Source organism: Mandrillus leucophaeus, unplaced genomic scaffold (genome assembly GCF_000951045.1).
Source record: "Mandrillus leucophaeus isolate KB7577 unplaced genomic scaffold, Mleu.le_1.0 Scaffold385, whole genome shotgun sequence".
In the NCBI taxonomy this organism is placed as follows: Eukaryota; Metazoa; Chordata; class Mammalia; order Primates; family Cercopithecidae; genus Mandrillus; species Mandrillus leucophaeus.
Window position 1 is genome coordinate 426,282 of NW_012104087.1, and position 20,380 is coordinate 446,661.

Below are 20,380 nucleotides of genomic sequence, written 5' to 3' on the forward strand. Positions count from 1 at the left end.
ATCAATTTAGATAGCTATACCTGCAGCAGCCTGATTACAAGATTAAATGTGAAACAAAAAAATGAAAGATGAGACAAAACAATTCATATAAAAATGCACAATAAGGTCAAGCAACTCTTCGCAGCATGAGAGAAGAATTAGACATTTCCATACCTGAAACATGTCTGCTTTGTTCTTTAATAAACTGATTTCCATCTGCTCATGCCCTTGGAAATTTTTCGGCAGTACAACCTGCTGTGCTCAAGTTCCATGTAACTTTGTATTTTCCTGTTCATAATTAACTAATTATGCTCTAATCAATAGTGTAGATCCTGATTTTACAATGTAAATCAGATAAATGAGATAATTGCTGGGGGTCAATCTCATTTTATTTACAAAGCCCAGCATGCACATCCAATTTCATTACATCTTATGTACCTGAACAGCAGTGAATCTTGCCGGCAGGCCTACAGAAAGCCTTAGAGTGAGCACTATGGCAAAGAGGCTTCCACTTTTATAAAGAAATATTTGCAAAGCATGTCTACCTTAGAAATCACAATCCTTAATTTTATGTAAACTTACAAAGTGCTGATTCAGACAGGTAGAAAAAATGATTCTGCCTTCATATGTCACGAAACTCCAAGTTGAGTCTCCTAAACAAGTTTCAATTGTCATTTTTAAATTTTTAAAAAAATTTAATAATGTAAATATTCAGGCCTGCTGGAGAGTCCTTCTGAATTCCTTGAATAAATTCTGGTGAAATATTCATGAAATATTCCCATATTGAGAATCAAGTAAAATAGCGGTGAGTTTTATGAAATAATTAACTTTGTTTAAAAACAGTGGTTTTTATTAATAGGATGTAAATACAGGGAAATAGAGTGTAAATATTTTATTTATTGGTCAGCAGTCTGTTTTTAATATCATAAATATAAAATCAGATGAATACTCAAGCAACAATGAATGACAATGATCTACAAACAGTGCATAAATATAATTTCTAAAGTTAAGATGGATAAAGGCTAAGGCTAAATTTTGTTTTCATATTAAAACATAACTCTAATTTCAAGTCTTTTTATAACAAAGGGATGAGTGAATTGTGAACACAGGCTATGTTTATTGATTTCTTTCTGTATCTATAATAGTGCTGTTTCCATAGTCAGTGTAAAACAAACATTTAACTAAATTTTATAAAATAAAAAAAAATTGTGTATGTTGCAGATGAAATTACTAATTCTATTATCTAGAGGAAATCTAAGGGCCCTTTTAAGGAGATTTAAAAAGCGCATTCCTTTATCAAACAATGTTGAGCACAACACAATGATTTTTTAAAAAAATACTACCTATGAATGGTTCTTAATGTGGTATTCCAGGCCAGTAGCAACAGCATCACCCGGGAACTTGTTAGAAATGCGAATTCTCTACTAAATCAGAAACTACAGGGTGAAGAGGGGAGGGAGTAAAGTGGGTAGAGGGAGGATGAGGAGAGGAATAGGGTAGTCACCTGTGTTTTTACAAATCCTTCCTGTGATTCTGATGCACAAAGTTTGAGAACCACTATCTACTATTATATCATTCTTCTTGTATTTCAGAGACGTTTCATCTCCTTCCTGATATTTTAATGTTTCTTCCTTTCCCTACTGTGTGATAAACAACCATCATTTACCTGATGTGCCATTTTTCTTGTGTACGTCTGTGAAATATGAATCATTTAGTACATATTTTCTTAAGTACACATCAATTTTCTCCTTATAGCAGTTGAACTGATTATGGACAGGGAATAATTTTACACTGTGGATATGAGAGCATTTAAGAGATTATTAGCACAAAGTATTGTAGTTACTTCAAAAGTTTTCTTACTTCAACTATACTTTTTGCAGGACCTATATCTTATGAATTTTGCAGTCTGTATGTATAACATGTGACAAAGAGTCTTAGGACTAGCACCAAATGTGGAATAGAATATCCACCATCACGGAAAATGCAAGATGGAGAATGATGATAATATAGTATTCTAATTGGAATCAAAGTGAAAAGGATTTTGATTAACAGTGATATCAAAACAAGGCCTAAGAGTTTCTCAAAAACAACTAAAATAAAGCAACTGTGAGTAATTTCTCACTAAATATTAAAAAAGGGCCATGGTCTAATGTATTAGTATATTCCACTTAGAAAATGGCAATCTGTCATTTTGCTTAAAGGCAGCCAGACTTCAGTAACAGTAATAATTACTAACATTTCCTTAAGCTAATATAGTGATAACTAGTCCTATCTTATTCTGTTAAACAAAAGTCTACTAATTTTGCTAAAGATTATGAATATTTTTCCTCTAATATGATGAGATCTTTCAATAAGTTAATAATCTGTTTATATGTAATTTCGTACACATTTTACTTTTATCAAACATCTCATCCAATCATAGGATTCCTCACTATAACCAGAGATTACTAGATTACAGCAGCTTTACAATTACAATTGCTTTTGATTATCTATAACATTACGTACTCTAGTCCTAAAGTGTAAACTATTTTCCATTGTCACTATACCTGAAAAGATGTCCAAAACCACATTTATTAATCAGAAAATTCCAAATTACATGTTGACAATTTACATGTATATGTGCAATTCAATTTCAGCAAAGAGTCTCTTCTAAATCAGTTCAAGATCGAGTGATGAAATATTCAACATACTTCTGCCGTTGACTTAAAACTGGATCATTAAAGCTTGAAGATCAAATTTTAATTCTGTATACCTCTGGAAAGATACAGATGTTGATGAAGATCTTTCTTTCAGCTGGTAGGTTGTATAGTCAATAATCTTTGTATTTCCCTCCTTATTTCCTAAGTTCATATTTAAGGTTGAGAAAAATAAAATTATACTGAACACAGAAAGTTTATATTAAAACAATAAGGACTGCATATATTTGGGTATTACTAAAAATATCTAGAGATCAACACAGATATATTTTTATTCATGAGCTTAAAATCTGAAGTTGTAAAAATGTCATGCTAATATGCTTTCACACTAGGACTAATAAGTCAAAAATAGAATGTCATATGCTTCATAAGTCTTTCACTTTTGCTGACTATTATAAATAGAAATAACATTTAATATGAGTCTATAGTTGTTTTAAAATGCAGTACTTTATATGAATCTATTTATCAAGCTGAAGGAAACAGAATAGCAGACTAATGGAATGCATTGTCTTTCTTGTTTGTTACTTGTATTGTTGAATAACAACAGGGAGTAGCATGCTGTATTTATTAAGTCCCATAGGCTTCAGTAACTCTTCAGTAAGTCCAAACACTGTGTATCATCATTTGCCAAAGAAGCAAGAGGGAAAGACATTACTTAATACGACAATTCTGACAAGACATGTATCCAGTATTTTTCAACAATGCACATATCAAATATTTCTGATTAGTGCAAAAAAAAGCAAAAAGAAGAAAAATAGGAAAAAAAAATTCACACAGGCAAATCTACTGCCTTTTTAGTCCAAGTAACAAACCAATCAATTATATTCTATCCAAACCTGACAAGCAAAAGGCAACTTTTTGCAGTGACAAGCTTATAGAAAGGACAATATAGCTGTTCTTTACTTTATGTACTCTATCGAGAGTTTAATCCACATTTTTAAAATCACACTTATAAAAGAGGTTTCCGGGATTGCCTCCGAGGATGAGCTGTGGCAGAGTTGGGTCTCATGAAGGGTATCTACACAGTAAAGTGATAAGAAAAGAACATTAACATTTAAAGATCATAGCAGCTCTGCACTATGTCTTATGAAACATACTAACAAACCACAGTAGATTCAAATAACATATGATCTGGTCCAAAGAGATAGATACCCTAAACCTAAATGCCATGATCTTGTGTAGGTTCCTATTGGTTAAAATTGAACTATTTTATCATTTGAAACATTGAGTTGCCTCCTCTTGTATTATTATTATTACTTTTGGTTGTCAAAATAAAACTACCTTTCTAAAGCAAAAAAGAAAATAACACTAAAATGATGAAGGGCTTGTATTTATAAAAGGAAACATTTGATCAATAAATATTCTGAAAAATTTCAATTTGCTATTTTTTCATCAAATATGGCAATTTAACATTGCCCGAGAAAACATGCAACTGTGTTGAAAACAAGCACATCTAATCAGTATGTTACAGTGCTGGTTATACTCAAATACAGAGACTCACGGAGGAAATTTTTAAATGAGTCTTATCCTGTGCCCGAGCAGACTTTCTTTTAAAAAGACAGTATTAGAAATATCTTTGGTTACAATTATTTGTTACCTTTTTGTCTTTGTTTTCAGGGGAGAAATTTTAGTGATTAGAAGCAAAATGTTTTGACTGGGGTAAACATAAAGTGATCATTTCCTTCAAATATTTAGATCTGTGAAGATGAGGTAAAAATGCCAAGTAGTCACACATCACAGAAAAAGTTCATTTTTTTATATTAACAGTTAGAGATGTGTTTAATGCTTCTAAGTTCCACTGAGAAAAAGAAAGTGAAAAGTGGCACACAGACAAATAAAGCGTTACTGAGGAGAGCTATCATGCCAAACTGAATAATCTCCAAAGAAAGTAAAAACAAAATTGTAAACATCCCCCCCCCAAAAGAATACAATGTTAAACATAGTTTTCAAAGACATGTTGTATTTATCAACATATAAGAAATAATAGAGTAGAATTCGCTTGTTAAATAGTAAGGTCACACATCCTAACTTTTTTCAGTGCTTCAGTCTCTAAGCGAAGAGCTTTTGAGCACATTCTGAATCTGATATTCTGGAGAACTGCTTTGTTTGTAGTTTACTACTGGAAAAGTATAATGCAAGAGGAAGCAACCATATCATTTATAATAGAAATACAATTAACTCTTAATTACATGTACAAATAATGGAGATGAGAAGACAACTGAAAATACATACTTGTATTTGACTTTGAAATGCATCCAAATATAGACACAGTAGATATGGAAATCTGCTTTAACTCCCAATTAAATTCAAGTTGATAAGTCAAGCTTGATAAAAACTAAAGAGCTATTGCTAATGTCCCCACATCCTAAATTTCACTAGAATAAGCTAGAATAAGCAATGTGACTTGTCTTGGCTCCTATCTTCCCAGGACAAAAAACTGTGCAGTATTTTAAATCAAAGATCAAGTTTGGGCTTTGTATTTATTTCATATGCAGCTAGTAAGCAAATTAATGTAGAAAAAATTGTTTTCAAAGCACTTCACTGATGCACATACCAGTAACTATCAATATATTCTGTATCTCATATAGTTACATATTGCCTGTCAAGAGGAAGTATCTACTTTTTTTGTTGCAACAAAGTCAAATATGCTAAAGCAGTGTAGTGGGGTGAGGCGGTATGCCTAATGATTAGTGCATGAACTGTATGGTTAAGACTGCCTAGACTCAAATTATAATTCCATCATTTTCCAATTGTATAATATTGGGCAAGTAATTCTCATTTTCCTCACCCATAATATAGTAAAGAAATCAATATCTATCTCATGCAGTTGTTATGAGGATTAAATGAGATCAAATGTGGAAGGCACCAGCACACTAACTGGCATATAAGCCCTCAATAAATCTTGGCAACTAATGTGAAGGCCAGTAGATTTTATCATACACTATGGTAGTATTTTTCTGGAAGGGAAAAAATTATATTCTAATACATAACTTAATCTACATAATATCATTTAAATATATAATTGGAACAATTTCTATTTCACATTGCTATGTACCCCAGTTACCTGACTTCTAAAATGGAGGTATGTATACCTCATGGAACTGTTGTAAGAACTGAATGTGATAGTAGAGTCAAAGATCAGAAAACAGTCTGGGATACAGTAAGCATCTAACATTATCATTACTATAATTCCCATTTAAAATAACATTTTAAAATAACTTTAAAATAACATTTCACTGGGGAGATCAATCAAATTTCAAAATTTGTGTCCAGTCCTATTTTCAAATTCATTTCACCTCGTTTCATTATTATGTTTATTTTAAGTGTCTATTTCTTATGTCCAAAGAAATATAAAATCAATACAAATAAACACCTTGCTATAGGAGTAACAGATGAAACAGAATGCTTAATTTAAAAATGAAAGAAAAAACAAAAACAATATAGTTGGCTTTTCAACTAGAAGTTGGATTATACTTGTTTTGTATGACTCTAAGGGTTGAAATTTTTAGTAAAAACGTATCAGCTCACTTAGAGAAATCATTGACAGTTCCCGCCAAGAGGGAGGAAGGGGCTCACAGCTCTATCCCTGACAAAGCTCGTTCCCTGCTGCTTAGTAGTGATGCTAGGCAGATAAATCAAGTGTCAGATGAATGGTGAGATTACAGACTTTGGGATCTTTTTTGAAACTGTATATTTGTTTTGGAATCTCTCAGTTATAAAAGTTACATAACTTGAGAAAAAATGAAGTTAATGTCTTCATTTTAAAGATAAGACAATGACCTTAGAGGTAACTTGATTCAAGGTCATGCATTTAGTCAATAGAGGAATTGTGGTAAGAGTCTCAGTCTTTCCAAATGATTAAGTATATAATATATAATCCTTCTCTTGTATAATTTAACAATATTAACACACTGCAATGGAAGATAAAACTGCAAAAACAAATCTTACAGAAACATAAATGTGTAAAATGAGAAATATTTCACTGCTGTAGGTGCTTGAAATTATATCATTTATTACTCTAAAATTGTGTACCCCAGAAATACCACACTTCACTATGTAATATATACCACGTTCAGGCTTCTGTTTTCTTTAAATACAAATTACTTGACTATGCTGCATCTATTAAAAATGTTTTAAAAATTTAAAAATCCAAATATTTATAACATAAACAAAAAGTATGTATGAATAATACAAAAACACTTAAAGGTCTGAGGTTAAAATACAGATTTTAAAGTCAAAGAAAGTGATAAAATAAATACTAAATCTGTTAGACAGGTTAACTATTCCATGTGTCTAACAAAATCAGCAAATCAAATTAATTATAGAAAAAATATACCAAGTGAACACTTTTAATTTAAATTTCACCAGAATACCACCTTAATAAGAAAAGTCCAGTGGCAGCTGGGCTACCCTCATTATCCAAATATGAATATTTTGAAAATTAAACCTCTCTTCCCCAATTTTTACTAAAAGCATTTTTAGTAAAAAAATTTTGAAAAATTTTACTTAGTAAAATATTATTTAGTTATAAATATTATTTATATTATTTTAATAATACAAATATTTAAATAATTAAAATATTATTTAGTTATAAATTTTCAAAAAATTAAAAATTTTTCAATTATTTGAAAAATTTATTTAGTAAAGGCATTTTGAAAATAACGTTTAAAAGTTATAGCACAAAATTTATTAAATATTAAATTTTCTAATTCTTTCCTTAGAATCTAATCTCTTGATGGCATACAATGAAGCATCATTTTAAGTCTAAAGACATTTATCTTAAGTCACTGATCACTGCTTTTTATAAAACTAGGTCTAAGGCAAAAAGGAAACATTCTTAGTGGCAAGGATGGCCAAGTAACTTTTATGAACAAAATACAAAGCATTTAATTTTAAATCTTACACTGTTCCATGTGTAAGGCCTCTGTTACCCTAAATTGTTCAGTAAATGTCCAAGACAGCCTTGGAAGAACAGTATTTAGAGAAAGAAGTAAAGAATAGCAGGGTGCAGTGAGGAATAAAGAAGGAAGAGAACACATGCCCTGCTCTGGATATTAGTGAGGACAGTGGTGCACTTTCCACGATGACTGGCCATTTTATCAGGCGAGGAAATGAGCCAGAAGGTTGGGGGAAGTGAGACATAGGAGAGCTGCAGAACCCAATTATACACTAGCAATAAAAATGAGGAGAGGCAAGGCAGACAGAGTGGGATCCAAGGGAGAGATAATCAGAAGTGAGGAACAGAGAACGAAGCCAAGAGAAAACAGCAAAGAAGCTAAGGTGAATAGAATAACATGGCAGAAAGTAGAGGCTAGACACTGAGAAAGGTCTCAAGGAAGTCATAGGAATGGGAAAGGAAGAGAATGGATCAAGAAATGTTTTAACAAAAAACTGTTTCCAAAATATTTTGATATTTTCAGCTTTCAAATTATATCCATGGCTAAACGTTTTTAAATGTTTTGAACAGAATCATTAAAAATATGTGAATTGAAGTAAATACATTGAAACACTATAAGATTATAGGTGATTTCAACTTACTTTTAATATTTTTGTATATACATTTTTATAATGATCAAAAGCTTTTAAAAGAAAAATATTAATTTTTCTACTTACAGTCCTTTAACTTTTTAAAAAAGACTTTTTTTAAAGGAATATGTTAGATTTACAGAAAAATCAGGTAATACATAGATTCAAATACACTCCCTTCCTACCTACACACACACACACACACACACACACAAACACAGACATACACACCCCTTCCTTTAAATTTAAGTGTTAAACTCTTCATTTTCCCACCATGGGCCGTTTGACAGCTCAGAGTTAGACAAAGATGAAGGAGAAGATAGAATAGAAGAAGGGACAAACAAGATTTGGGAGTGTGTGCACTTTATTGATTCTTATGCAGTACAATGATGTTAAACAAGATGCTGAGTTAGATAAATGGGTATTAACAATGAACTTTGAGAATCTGAAGGGAAGGTAAACTTTCAGATGAGGATTGAACTAGCCTGAACTGTACCTCTAGCATTAACTGTGGTAAGGGAAAGTACTCAAACAATAGCTGCATAACAACATGGTGGGGATATACTGATGAAGTTCAAAAGTTAGGCAAATTTTTGAATAGCTCAATATCTCAAATTCCTCCTACCCTTGAATCCTAATTCACCAAGAAATTAAATTGTGATTTCAAATAATAAAGGCGTACTACTATGCCCAATGGTAATCACTAGTCATAATTTAGAAAACTGAGGAGATTCTGATATCAGTACGTATGATAGATTAGTCACCTTAAATCTATCAACATTAGCTTTTATTTATAAAATATTATCTATTTTAGATGTCATAATAATTCTAAATTGTGGCAATATGAATAAAATACATTTAAAAGTTCTAGTCCTGGCCAGCCACGGCGGCTCATGCCTGTAATCCCAGCGCTTCGGGAGGCTGAGGTGGGTGGATCACCTGAGGTCGGGAGTTCAAGACCAGCCTGACTAACATGGTGAAATCCTGTCTCTACTACAAATACAAAATTAGCCGGGCATGGTGGTGCATGCCTGTAATCTCAGCTACTCGGGAGGCTGAGGCATGAGAATCGCTTGAACCCGGGAGGCGGAGGTTGCAGTGAGCTGAGATCGTGCCACTGCATTCCAGCCCAGGCAACAAGAGCGAAACTCTATCTAAAAAAAAAAAGTTCTAGTCTACTATCTCTACTATCGCTAGGGCAAGATACTATCAATGAAGTAAATAGGTACTAAGATTAAATCTACTGAATTGACTGAAATCATTTGAAGATGAGGTTGATTTTTTTTTTCAGTATATAGTGATAAGTCAAAATTCCAGAAAATCTTTTGATGAAAACACCAACAGAAATTGGTAAACTCAAGAAACAACTTTACTTCCTATGTAGTTCCTTACTAATCACCATGACTGTCCTGTGGGAAGATTATCTTGAGTTCTTTTTAAATGGCTGTAAAAACCCGATATATCCAAACAATTCTTAAAGGTCCACTTTTCAAATCTGCTTTATCTTTTTCTTTTCAAATCTGCTTTATAATTGGCAACAATCAAATAGAGCTTTTAATAAAGTTTTAAAAGGCTGCTGGGTTCTGTCCCAGGCTAAAGTAACATACGATAGGAAATACCTGTAAATGAACTGGAAAATGGTATTCAGTTCCCTTTCTCCTATAAGTGGAACTGTCAGGTGAGTATTAGCATTCAAAAACTTTAGGATAAGAATGTCCTAAAGTGAAAATATATTTGATGGTAGTTACTGATGAGGAGTAATTATGCAGGATGATCTTCTTTACAAAATACATGGATGGCCCTAAATGGTTTTAATCCCAGTTGAAGTTTACATGCAAATATCTATGCATGCATATACTCAGACACTGAAAAAGAATAAAAGAAACAAAATGAACTTCCCAAGACTGAGAAAACCATGTGATTAAGGAAGACCTCTTTATTCCTTATTTAAAATAAATCTTTAAAAGTTAGCATTCTGACAAAGATATGAATCACAGCACCTTGAAATAGAATTACAAGTTATGAATTCAGAGTATAGCCCCAAAGCTGACCTTCTATATACAGGTAGAGATATATCCCCTGACTAGAGAACAACTAGAAAAAGATGAGTCTCCAATTTCAAAGGTGATGAGAGCAGGGTAATAAAAAAAAAAAAAAAAAATCCACAGAATCAAGGTGAGGTTTTATCTCATACTCTAGTTGAGTTGTCCATGATGATGCTTGATACTTACATTATGTAGCGATTATCATTTTGTAGGTGATTATAGGAGCTTCTCATTTGAAACACAGAAAATAGAAAATTATTTGACTTTTTTTTTTGCACTTCTCCCAATTTAGTAGGTAACAAATACGATTTAAAATCCACCGAAAAAACATTTATTCTCTACATTCAATGGATGCCTGAGAGTATTAGGAATTAATTCTCCCAGGAAACCCAGGTTGAGAAAACCTGATCTTATTTCCATCTACTTCTAGGGATATAGGATTAAAAGAAATGCCCTTGACTCAAAAAAATTGGGAAATAGTTCAGCAAAAAGCTCACAGAGGAAATTGAGTTAACTACAGAATCATATCCTCAGAACAAATTATCTTTTGAGAAGCAGCACAGGCCTCATGCTTAAAAGTACAGATTCTGGAGAAGTAGTTCCTGGACTAAAATCCTAGCTCTGTCAGTATCAGCCTGAGACTTTGAGAAAATGACTTAATCTCCACGTGCCTCGGTTTTCTAATTTATAAATGTAAATAAAAACAGTAACCACCTCATAGAGTTTAAGGATTAAATAAGTGTATAAAGTAATTAAAATAATGCTTGGCATATGGTTGCGGTAAGTGCTTACTTTCCTTCACTATGAGTTCAACTACAACCACTCTTACTGTCACTACAATTTGTTCTAGTTTACTACTGCTGCTATTACTATAAAGCTGAAAATAGTGATTACTGGCAGTTGACTTGTGTTCCCTCAGGCTCAGTAAAGTTTCTGAAGTTTCTTTGAAAAGCCTCTGGCTAGAATGGAAAAACAGTAACAACAACAACTGGAAATAACACTCCTTCTATCCTAGCAAGAAAAAACAAGATAAACTACAAAATTGTAACTTTTCAAGCCATCAGAGAGCTGATGTCAGAGGGCAACCAAGTGGCCTGAAATCCAAGAAAGATAAGCCCCATAAAAGAGGGATGGGATCCAAGCTCTGGATCACCTGTGGCAGAGCATGAGAGGAAGAGCTGCTCAACACTACGCGAGTAAGAATTCAGTTATGAATTTTAAAGGTTTGCTAAAGATGAAATGTTGGCTAATAGAGTACAGAAGCCTTGGGAGCCTACAGCTCCAGGGACGGTTACCTTCATTCACAAACTTTTTTCCAGGAACCTTGTGGTAGGCTGAATAACAATACCAAAGAGTCCATGTTCTAATGCCCTGAACCTGTGAATATGTTACCTTGTATGGTAAAAGGGATTTTGCAAATATGATTAAGAATTTTGAGATGAGGGGCCTGATATAATCACAGCAGAGGGTTCTTATAAGAGAGAAGTAGGAGAAGTCAAAATCAGAGAGATAAATAGATGTGACTATAGCTGCAAGAGGTTGGCGTCACAAACCAAGGAGTGTAGAACAACTTTAATGCTAGAAAAGGCAAGAAAATGGGTTCTACCCCCAAACACTCTAGAAGAAACCAGCCTTGCTGAACACCTTGACCAAATGAAACTGGTTTTGGACTTATGTCTTCCAAAATTATGAAAAAAATGCGTGCTGTTTTAAGCTACTAAATTTGTAGTAACTTGTTCTAACAGCCATAGAAAACTAACAGACACCTCCACCAGGTACTCAAGAAAAAGATTCAGACAAGTTGGGCCATTAGAAAGACCATTCACTAGTTGGTGGTGTAGACCTGGAGAAGGGGAGCAGCCACCACAGTGGGAAAGACCCAAAGTCTCACCCAGACCCTTCTTTAAGGAATAAAAGCCATAATGTCATTAAAAGAAAGGCTGTAAACCCTGTTGCCACACAGGGAACAAAGCAGTTTCACTGTGAAGAGAAAAAAATGTAAGAGGAAAAAAAATCCTCTACTCCTACAGGAGTGACAGGAAACACTTCTGGGCCCAGTATACTACCTTGTATCTTTTAAAGGTCTCCTACCCCCGAGAGTCAGAAAGAAACTCCCTCACAAGATTTGCCAAAGACACAAACCAGAATAAGGCTGCCATAGGAAAAAGGGCCAGGAACAATGAAAAAGGCCTACATTCAAGAACCAAACCTGTGGTTCGTTGGAGGCTGAAGGCTGAGTTTGAATGAGGAAAATTAATAATTCCTTTGGCTAATACCACCAGACCAGCAAGCACTGAATAACACGTGACAGCAGTCTACTACTAAGTAAGAGGAAAGACAGTGGAATGGGGCTTCTTCAGTAGCACAGGCATATAGAGAAAGGTGAAATTTAACAGGGGAGTACAAATGACAAAAAGCACTCTGGCATTACAACCTCAACCAGAAACACAGGAAATAGTAAAGAAATCTGAAGCCTTGTGGTACACTGAGATAAGCAGAGCAACAAGAAAACATAAGCCCGGCTCAACTCCAGATTAAACTGACTCAACTCTGCCACACTAACAACCTTGAAAAAGAACAGGTGTGCCCTTTCAGGCACAAGTATTCTACTGTTCAACTCATGATGTCCAACATTCAATCAAAAGTTATGAGGCACGCCGGGCACGGTGGCTCACGCCTGTAATCTCAGCACTTTAGGAGGCAGAGGTGTGTGGATCACCTGAGGTCAGGAGTTCGAGACCAGCCTGGCCAACATGGTGAAACCCCGTCTCTACTAAAAATGCAAAAATTAGCTGGGCGTGGTGGCGCACACCTGTAATTCCAGCTACTTGGGAGGCTGAGGCAGGAGAATCACTTGAATCCAGGAGGAAGAGTTTGCAGTGAGCCAAGATAGCGCATCACTGCACTCCAGTCTGGGCAACAAAGACTCCATCTAAAAAAAAAAAAAAAAAAAAAAAGTTATGAGGCACATAAAATGAAAAAAAAAATCCACTGTCAAGAAACAAAGCAATCAGCAGAACAAACTCTGGGATGATGGAGATATTAGAGTTGCAATTAAACTAGAAATCATTAACAGAAATATACATGGAAAATCCTCAAAATATTTGGAAATAAAATACACTTCTAAATAACCCATGAGTTAAAGAGAAAGTCCTAATGGAAATTAGAAGTTTAGAATCTAAAGCCTGAAAGCCAGTTTTGCTTGGCAGGGCTGTATCACACTTTCTGACTGTAGTGAAAACAGATCTGTCTCAGGAGATAACAGATACAGTGCTATTTCAGAGCAATCTAGAACGTTGCCATGCCAATCTGGTTCAAGGGTCACTATTGGGGGTAAAAAACACTCTTTAACTGGTCTGTTATTTTACATATAGAGCTTTTAATAATTCTGAGTTTATCAGCACCTGGCTTCAACATTTTATAATACCATTTTGGCCAAGACAATTGTATCGCCTCCCTAAAAGCTCTAAGAGTCAATGATCAGGTTCAGCTAGTAAAGAATGGAGCTCTTGGTATCATGACATCTTCAAATTACAACAAAAAGAGACTTCAAAAAGGCAATTCACTAGGTTTAGATGAGTGATATGTGGGCATATGCAAAAAAGGCATATGCCCTTAAACTCTTAAACTTCTTAAACTTAAACTCTGAGGTACCATTCCTAAATTGTTCACCTACTGATTGGAATCTTCAAGAGTGAGATCCAGGCCTGTTTTTGCTTGTTTTTCTGTAATTCCTTCTACAGGTGACATTTTTGTATCTCTAGCCAAGCTGAGAACCGTATCTTAGGACTTTAGCTTAAAGGGCTTTATTTATAAAGCGGTGATTGTTATAGTATAGTCTCCAGACCAGTAGCAACTGTATCACTTGGGAACCTGTTAGAAATACAAATTCTTGGTCACCACTTCAGAGTTTTAAAACAGAAAACCAGCTAACAAGCCTTTCAGGTGATTCAAATGCACCCTAATGTTTAAGGACCACTGTCTTAAAACAGAGCAGATTCAGCTGGGATGAAGGTAACCACAAAGAAAAATAGAAACAAATACAAAACAGATAAACGGGGTAAAAGACAAATTACAAATATTCCACAACTTTAAAGTGAATCAGCTGACATACAACTAAGCACAGATAAGTATTATTTATATACAGAGATACTTCAGTCAGCAAAACAAAGCTTAAAAACGGCAGAGTATTAAAATCTCATCTTGAGGCTCTGCTACATGGCAATTAAATTTCTCTGGAGTCAGCCTGTGACTCAACTAAACCAAGGGCACCTACGTAATTCTTTCAGGTGTTCCATTCTTATAGAGCATGATTTCCTGCTGTACCTTCAATATCCACTGAAAGACACAGTCATTTACTTAAAGCAAAGGTCAGAAAATTAGAATTGAATACTTAAGGGGTGAAGAATAAATGTGTAACAGTTACCAAATTTATTTCCAGAGTTCTATTCCTCTTTATATTCATTTTTATTTTATTTTCGAGAAAGGGTCTCACTCCATCACCCAGGCTGCAGTGCAGTGGCATGATCTCAGTTCATGGCAACCTCTGCCTCCTGGGTTCAAGCGATTCTTCCACCTCAGCCTCCAGAGTAGCTGGAACTACAGGCACGCACCACCACACTCAGCTAATTCTTGTATTTTTAGTAGAGACGGGTTTCACCATTTTGCCCAGGGCTGGTCTTGAACTACTGGGCTCAATTGATCTGCCCACCTTGGCCTCCTAAAGTGCTGGGGTTACAGGCGTGAGCAACCACAAGCAGCTCCTCTTTGTATTTATAATCCCATAACTTTAAATGCTTTCTGAAAATGTCTAATTCAATAGACCTTAAAAAAAAAAAAAAAAAAAAACCTTCGTAACCCTCTATTCACCTAGTGTATTTGTCTCCAAAAAATAAATATAGCCAACTCAACTTTTTTCTGTTTCTACTCTCACCATTCTCTCCAATTATTCAGCTTGGTCATCCAGTTTGCTTTAAACACTTCCCTTTCTTCCTTGCCTTTCCATTTTTGATGAATTATCTGCTGCAACCCTAGTGTGATGTTATGTTTCCTGGATCTTTCTGATCCTTTGCATTTCTTCTTCCATCAGTCTAGGTTCACAACCTTCAAACTGGTCTTCCTCCAGCTGCCCATGTGTTCATCAGGTATATCACCACAATACCAGTCTTTTACAATCATCTCCTTTGTATCACCCCTTGTCTTCAATAAATCCCCACTAGACTGTTTAACATCATTAGCTTGCACTCAAGGCCCCAATCTACCTGTTCTCTTAAACCTACATCACACATGACTCATATGGTCCCAGTTTGTGTCTTTATTCATGTCTGTTTATTCCCTTGAAGGATTTGCTACCTCCTAATTCAATCTCCTAAAACCTACTCATACTTCAAGATTCAATTCACCAGTCACCTTTGTTTATCTGAAGACTTCTCCTTCATCCTTTTAGGAATGATCCCATGATGCTATGAATTCTTCTGTCTCTTATAAGCCCTCTACATAACAATTTAACATATGAGTAAGTGAATGTCTTTCAATATCTTTAATATGAAGTAGATTCAAAAGTAAATCTGGTGAGAAGAAACAAACACAGGAATCTTATTTTTAAAGGGAAAACTAGATCCCACAATTTCTTTACAGTTACAAGCTTCAGAAAAAGTCATATCTTCAGCCAACATGCTCAATGCTCTACATGAAACTCAAACTTCCTTTTAAAAAAGATCCACATTTACAGACTATGTCACAACAAGGTCCTTGATATAATCAGGCAATTTTGCAGTTCTTTAATAACTGACATAAATGAGTAACCTGAAAAGGAAAATATGGGTCTGGAAGATTTCAGGAAGTCACTTAAGGAGTTATTGACTGATACAATTTCACTTGCTTGTGACTGAATCCTATTGATTTAGTCCTTTGTAGGCCTATCTTCCCCTTGTGTAGCTATCTTTGTCAATCTGATTCACTGGGCAATTACAGGGAGTGCCTACCAGTTTCATTCAAAGCAGAACTTCTCCTCTTGCTATGATTCAGAGAGAATATACTTAAAGAATTACTTTCATGCAGCTCGATCAATCACTTCTCACAGAGCTCAACTGGCTGCCTATTTATTAATTAAATCACACTGAAGGCTTCATGGAGGCTTCACGCATAATCTTAAGTATAAAAAAAAACACACACATACACACATAAAGAAGGCATGAACAGGCTAAGTGCAGTGGCTCATGCCTGTAATCCCAGCACTTTGGGAGGCCGAGGCGGGCGGATCACCTGAGGTCGGGAGTTCGAGATCAGCCTGACTAACAAGGAGAAACCCCGTCTCTACTAAAAATACAAAATTAGCCGGGCTTGATGGCACATGCCTGTAATCCCAGTTTACTCAGGAGGCTGAGGCAGGAGAATCGCTTGAACCCAGGAGGTGGAGGTTGTGGTGAGCCAAGATCACGCCACTGCACCCCAGCCTGGGCAACAAGAGTGAAACTCCTTCTCAAAAAAAAAAAAAAAAAGAAAAGAAAAGAAAAGAAAAAAAAAAGAATGCATGAACAATTCTACACTAAAGTCACACCATAAAGTCACACTTTTAATAGTATATTCATGAGGCAATAATCAACCATTCTAACTTTCTCCTCTTCTACTCATAATACTTTTATCAAACTTGCCTAAGTATTTTAAGAATATAGACATATGTTAAGTATCTCATTTAAAAAATGTTTCCAGAGTTCTGAATTTCACTTGTTACACCCTTTTTATCCTTTTTTTTTTCCTTTTTGTGGAGAATGGAGTCACACTTTGCTGCCCAGGCAGGTCTTGAACTCCTGGGCTCAAGCTATCGTCCCACATCTGCCTCCCTAAGTGCTGGGATTACAGGTATGAGCCACCATGCCCAGCTGAATTTCACCTTTTAGAGAAATCATGGTGTGTTTAAATACGAACCAAGTTTTAAAAGATATACATATATAAAAGTCAATGAATTGTTTGTGCCTCAATGCATATCCTTACACCTTATTTAGTATACTGCATAACTAACTGAAATTATATACACAAAAAGCTGATAACTTTAATGTTGTTTTGAGGAAGAGATTTGATGTTTATTTCATTTGAATATGAGTTGCCCTACTCAGTGGTGGTTCCTGATAAAATGTTTGTCTTAGGTTTTTATTTGCTGTGGCTAACCGATCAGGGCTACTTTTTAAAAATATCTAATTAACCTTTGAGTGTGTCTGTGGTCAAAATGAGGCTCTACTTAAATGTTACATTCATGAGATTAACGTACTTAAATTTTTGCTGAAGAATTTTATTTTACTCAGACTCCTACCATTCTAAAATAATACCATGCTCATTTTTTGCTCTCTTCTAATCTCTAGCCACTTATATGTAACAATTTAGTAGCATATACTTAGGACATAAAACAGGTTTCTTCATTCCTATGTAAATATCTTATAATCTATAAATCTAAAGAAGATACATAATTTTTTAATACTGATTTGTTATAGTTTATCACTACCCTCCTATACAATGTTTTCAGTTGTTTTTATTTGGGGAGTTACATGTTTTTGGTGGGAATAATTTTCCTAATATAACTATAGCTATAAATGTCTTTTTATATTAGCATTTCTTTATTTCCTTATGATAAATTCCCAGGAGGAGGGTTATTATGATTTAAAAAAATTTCATGACTAACAAAACCAAAACAGTAAGAAAATGAAATTCTTCATTAAAATGAAAAAGCAGGATTATAAATGAAATACATTACATTTATAAAAGACATTTAAAAATGGATGAAAACCAAAAATACTCTGTTATTTTCATTAGTTATTAATGCATAAAAATTTGACAATTTGTCATGTTGGGAAATAGGACAGTGTGTGTGTGTGTGTGTGTGTGTGTGTATGTGAACAATACACATTACCTTCTGAAGTTAATACAGTCTGCCCTGCGTATCTGCAGGTTCTGCATCAATGGATTCAACCAACCATGGATGGAAAATATTTGGGGAAAAAAAACCCAATAAAAAATAGCAATACAACAATAAAAAAATACAAATAAAAAACAATATGGTATAACAACTATATACATAGCATTTACATTGTATTAGGTATTATAATAAGTATTTAGAGATAATTGAAAGCATACAGAAACAGAAGCATAAGTTATATGCAAACATGATGGCATTTTACATAAGGGACTTGAGCATCTTCAGATTTTGATATCCAAGAGTGGTCCTGGAACCAATGCCCCACGGATATGGAGGGATGACTGTAACAATGATAACTCTGCAGTTATATTTTATACTGAATGAAACAAAGTGGACTATTCTATAAATTAGAACTTGTAAAATTATGTTTTATAAACAATAATTGTCCTGGGTAACTTTTAATTGTTATGTTAGTTTCAAGTTATACATTTTAAAAATCTTTTTGCCCCCATTCAAATTCTTAAAGTAATCATAATGTTCCTAAATTATGTATTTCTTATTACATATTTCAAAATGTTTATCCAATGCCAGAAAAGAGTGACAAAGTCTCATACATGTGTCCATGTGTATCACACACATACCACATACACAGATGAAGTATGGGCCAAATGAAATCACATACAGATTATTAAGTGAGAAGACCCCTAGGAGTCAAATATAGTTGTGGTTATAATTAGCAATAGTCAGTAAAAGGAGTAATTGCGTGAGTACAGACTCCCTAGAAGTCAATCATTGGAGCAAAGCCAAAGATTATGGCCCAATATCATAGTACCTATATCTAAAATAACAACAACAAAAAACCAGGTCAAGAAAGAAGAACAGTGCTGGCCGGGTGCAGTGGCTCACACCTGTAATCCCAGCACTTTGGGAGGCTGAGGCACGCGGATCACAAGGTCAGGAGTTCAAGCCAGCCTGGCCAATATGGTGATACCCTGTCTCTACTAAAAATACAAAAATTAGCTGGGTGTGGTGGCGTGATCCTGTAGCCCCAGCTACTCGGGAGGCTGGGGCAGAAGAATTGCTTGAACCCAGGAGGCGGAGCTTGCAGTGAGCCAAGATCATGCCACTGCACTCCAGCCTGGGCGACAGAGAGAGACTCCGTCTAAAAAAAAAAAAAAAAAAAAGAAAAGAAAAGAAAAGAAGAAGGGCAGTGCTTTCTATTACCATAAAATCACTCCCGGAAGCTAAATTAGGAGTTCTCAATTTGTTAACAAATTTCTTTCAGAATAGAATGAAAAGGGAACCCAGGGACTTTACAAAACAAAGTATACCCTTAATTATTTTATGCTGCCAAAAACTGGATTAAGATGTAGAGAGATCTAATTTAACTGACTTGATATTACCCAAAACAGTAAAAATAAGCAAAAACTAACAGTACACTCATATTTTTAGATTAAAGATAAAGCAGAGATTTCAGTGAAATAGGTACTATCCATAGAAACCCAAGAGAATTGACTATTAAGGGTAATAAAACTCAATAATTTAAAATGTATCATACACATAGAACAACAAAAGCCATGAAAACAATGAATTAAATTACTATACAAATTATATTAAAATGATGACAAAAACTACCATTCCAATCTAACCAAAATTTCAATGTTTTGTATATAAAAATAACATAGCTAAGCCAAGATCCCATTAATATAATTATAACTTTTAAAATATTAAGTACCACTAATTAAAATCCACAGACTGTTTTTTCAATTTGTTTATGTACTGGGGGCATACTATGTGATAAGCATTGTCTTGGGACCTGGAATATTAAAATTAATTTAATTATTAAAAAATGGTGCTTATACACTAAGAATCATAGAGTGACCAAGACATATGGACTAAGTATACGTGATCGAGAAGCCCTCATCCTAGAGAAAAAGACGAGATTATTTCAGAGAGAAGGTATAACATAAAGTATAAGAAAAGCAAGATGGCATAAAAGCAACAGGATAGTTTTAGAAAGGAAAAATGACCTACCATGATCTAAATTTAGGTCACCTGGAGCTGTGAACAGCTGGAAATGAAAACAAAAAGACTGAGGCTGGGTTTGGAGGGCCTTGTAAGCCATGCTATAAAGTCTAGATTTACCTTGCAAGAAATGGTAAGCCTCTGGACAAATTTAAGTACAAGAGTAACAAATTCATGTATTAGTAAGACAACTGGATACA

At 34.4% G+C, this 20,380-nt stretch overlaps 1 protein-coding gene across 2 annotated transcripts in view; it reads right to left on the reverse strand.

Moving 5' to 3' along the window:
- Positions 1 to 20,380, reverse strand: part of PHF14 (PHD finger protein 14) — a 201,108-nt gene that overhangs the window by 65,217 nt on the left and 115,511 nt on the right. Inside the window, exon 17 of one of the 2 annotated variants that reach the window (XM_011990867.1) lies at positions 855 to 3,693. The exons of the other annotated variant lie outside the window; for it this stretch is intronic. Within the exon in view, the coding sequence (XP_011846257.1) occupies positions 3,681 to 3,693 (13 nt within the window). The 3' untranslated portion in view covers positions 855 to 3,680. Of the gene's footprint in view, positions 1 to 854; positions 3,694 to 20,380 lie in introns of those variants that run through there. 2 annotated transcript variants of the gene reach the window in all.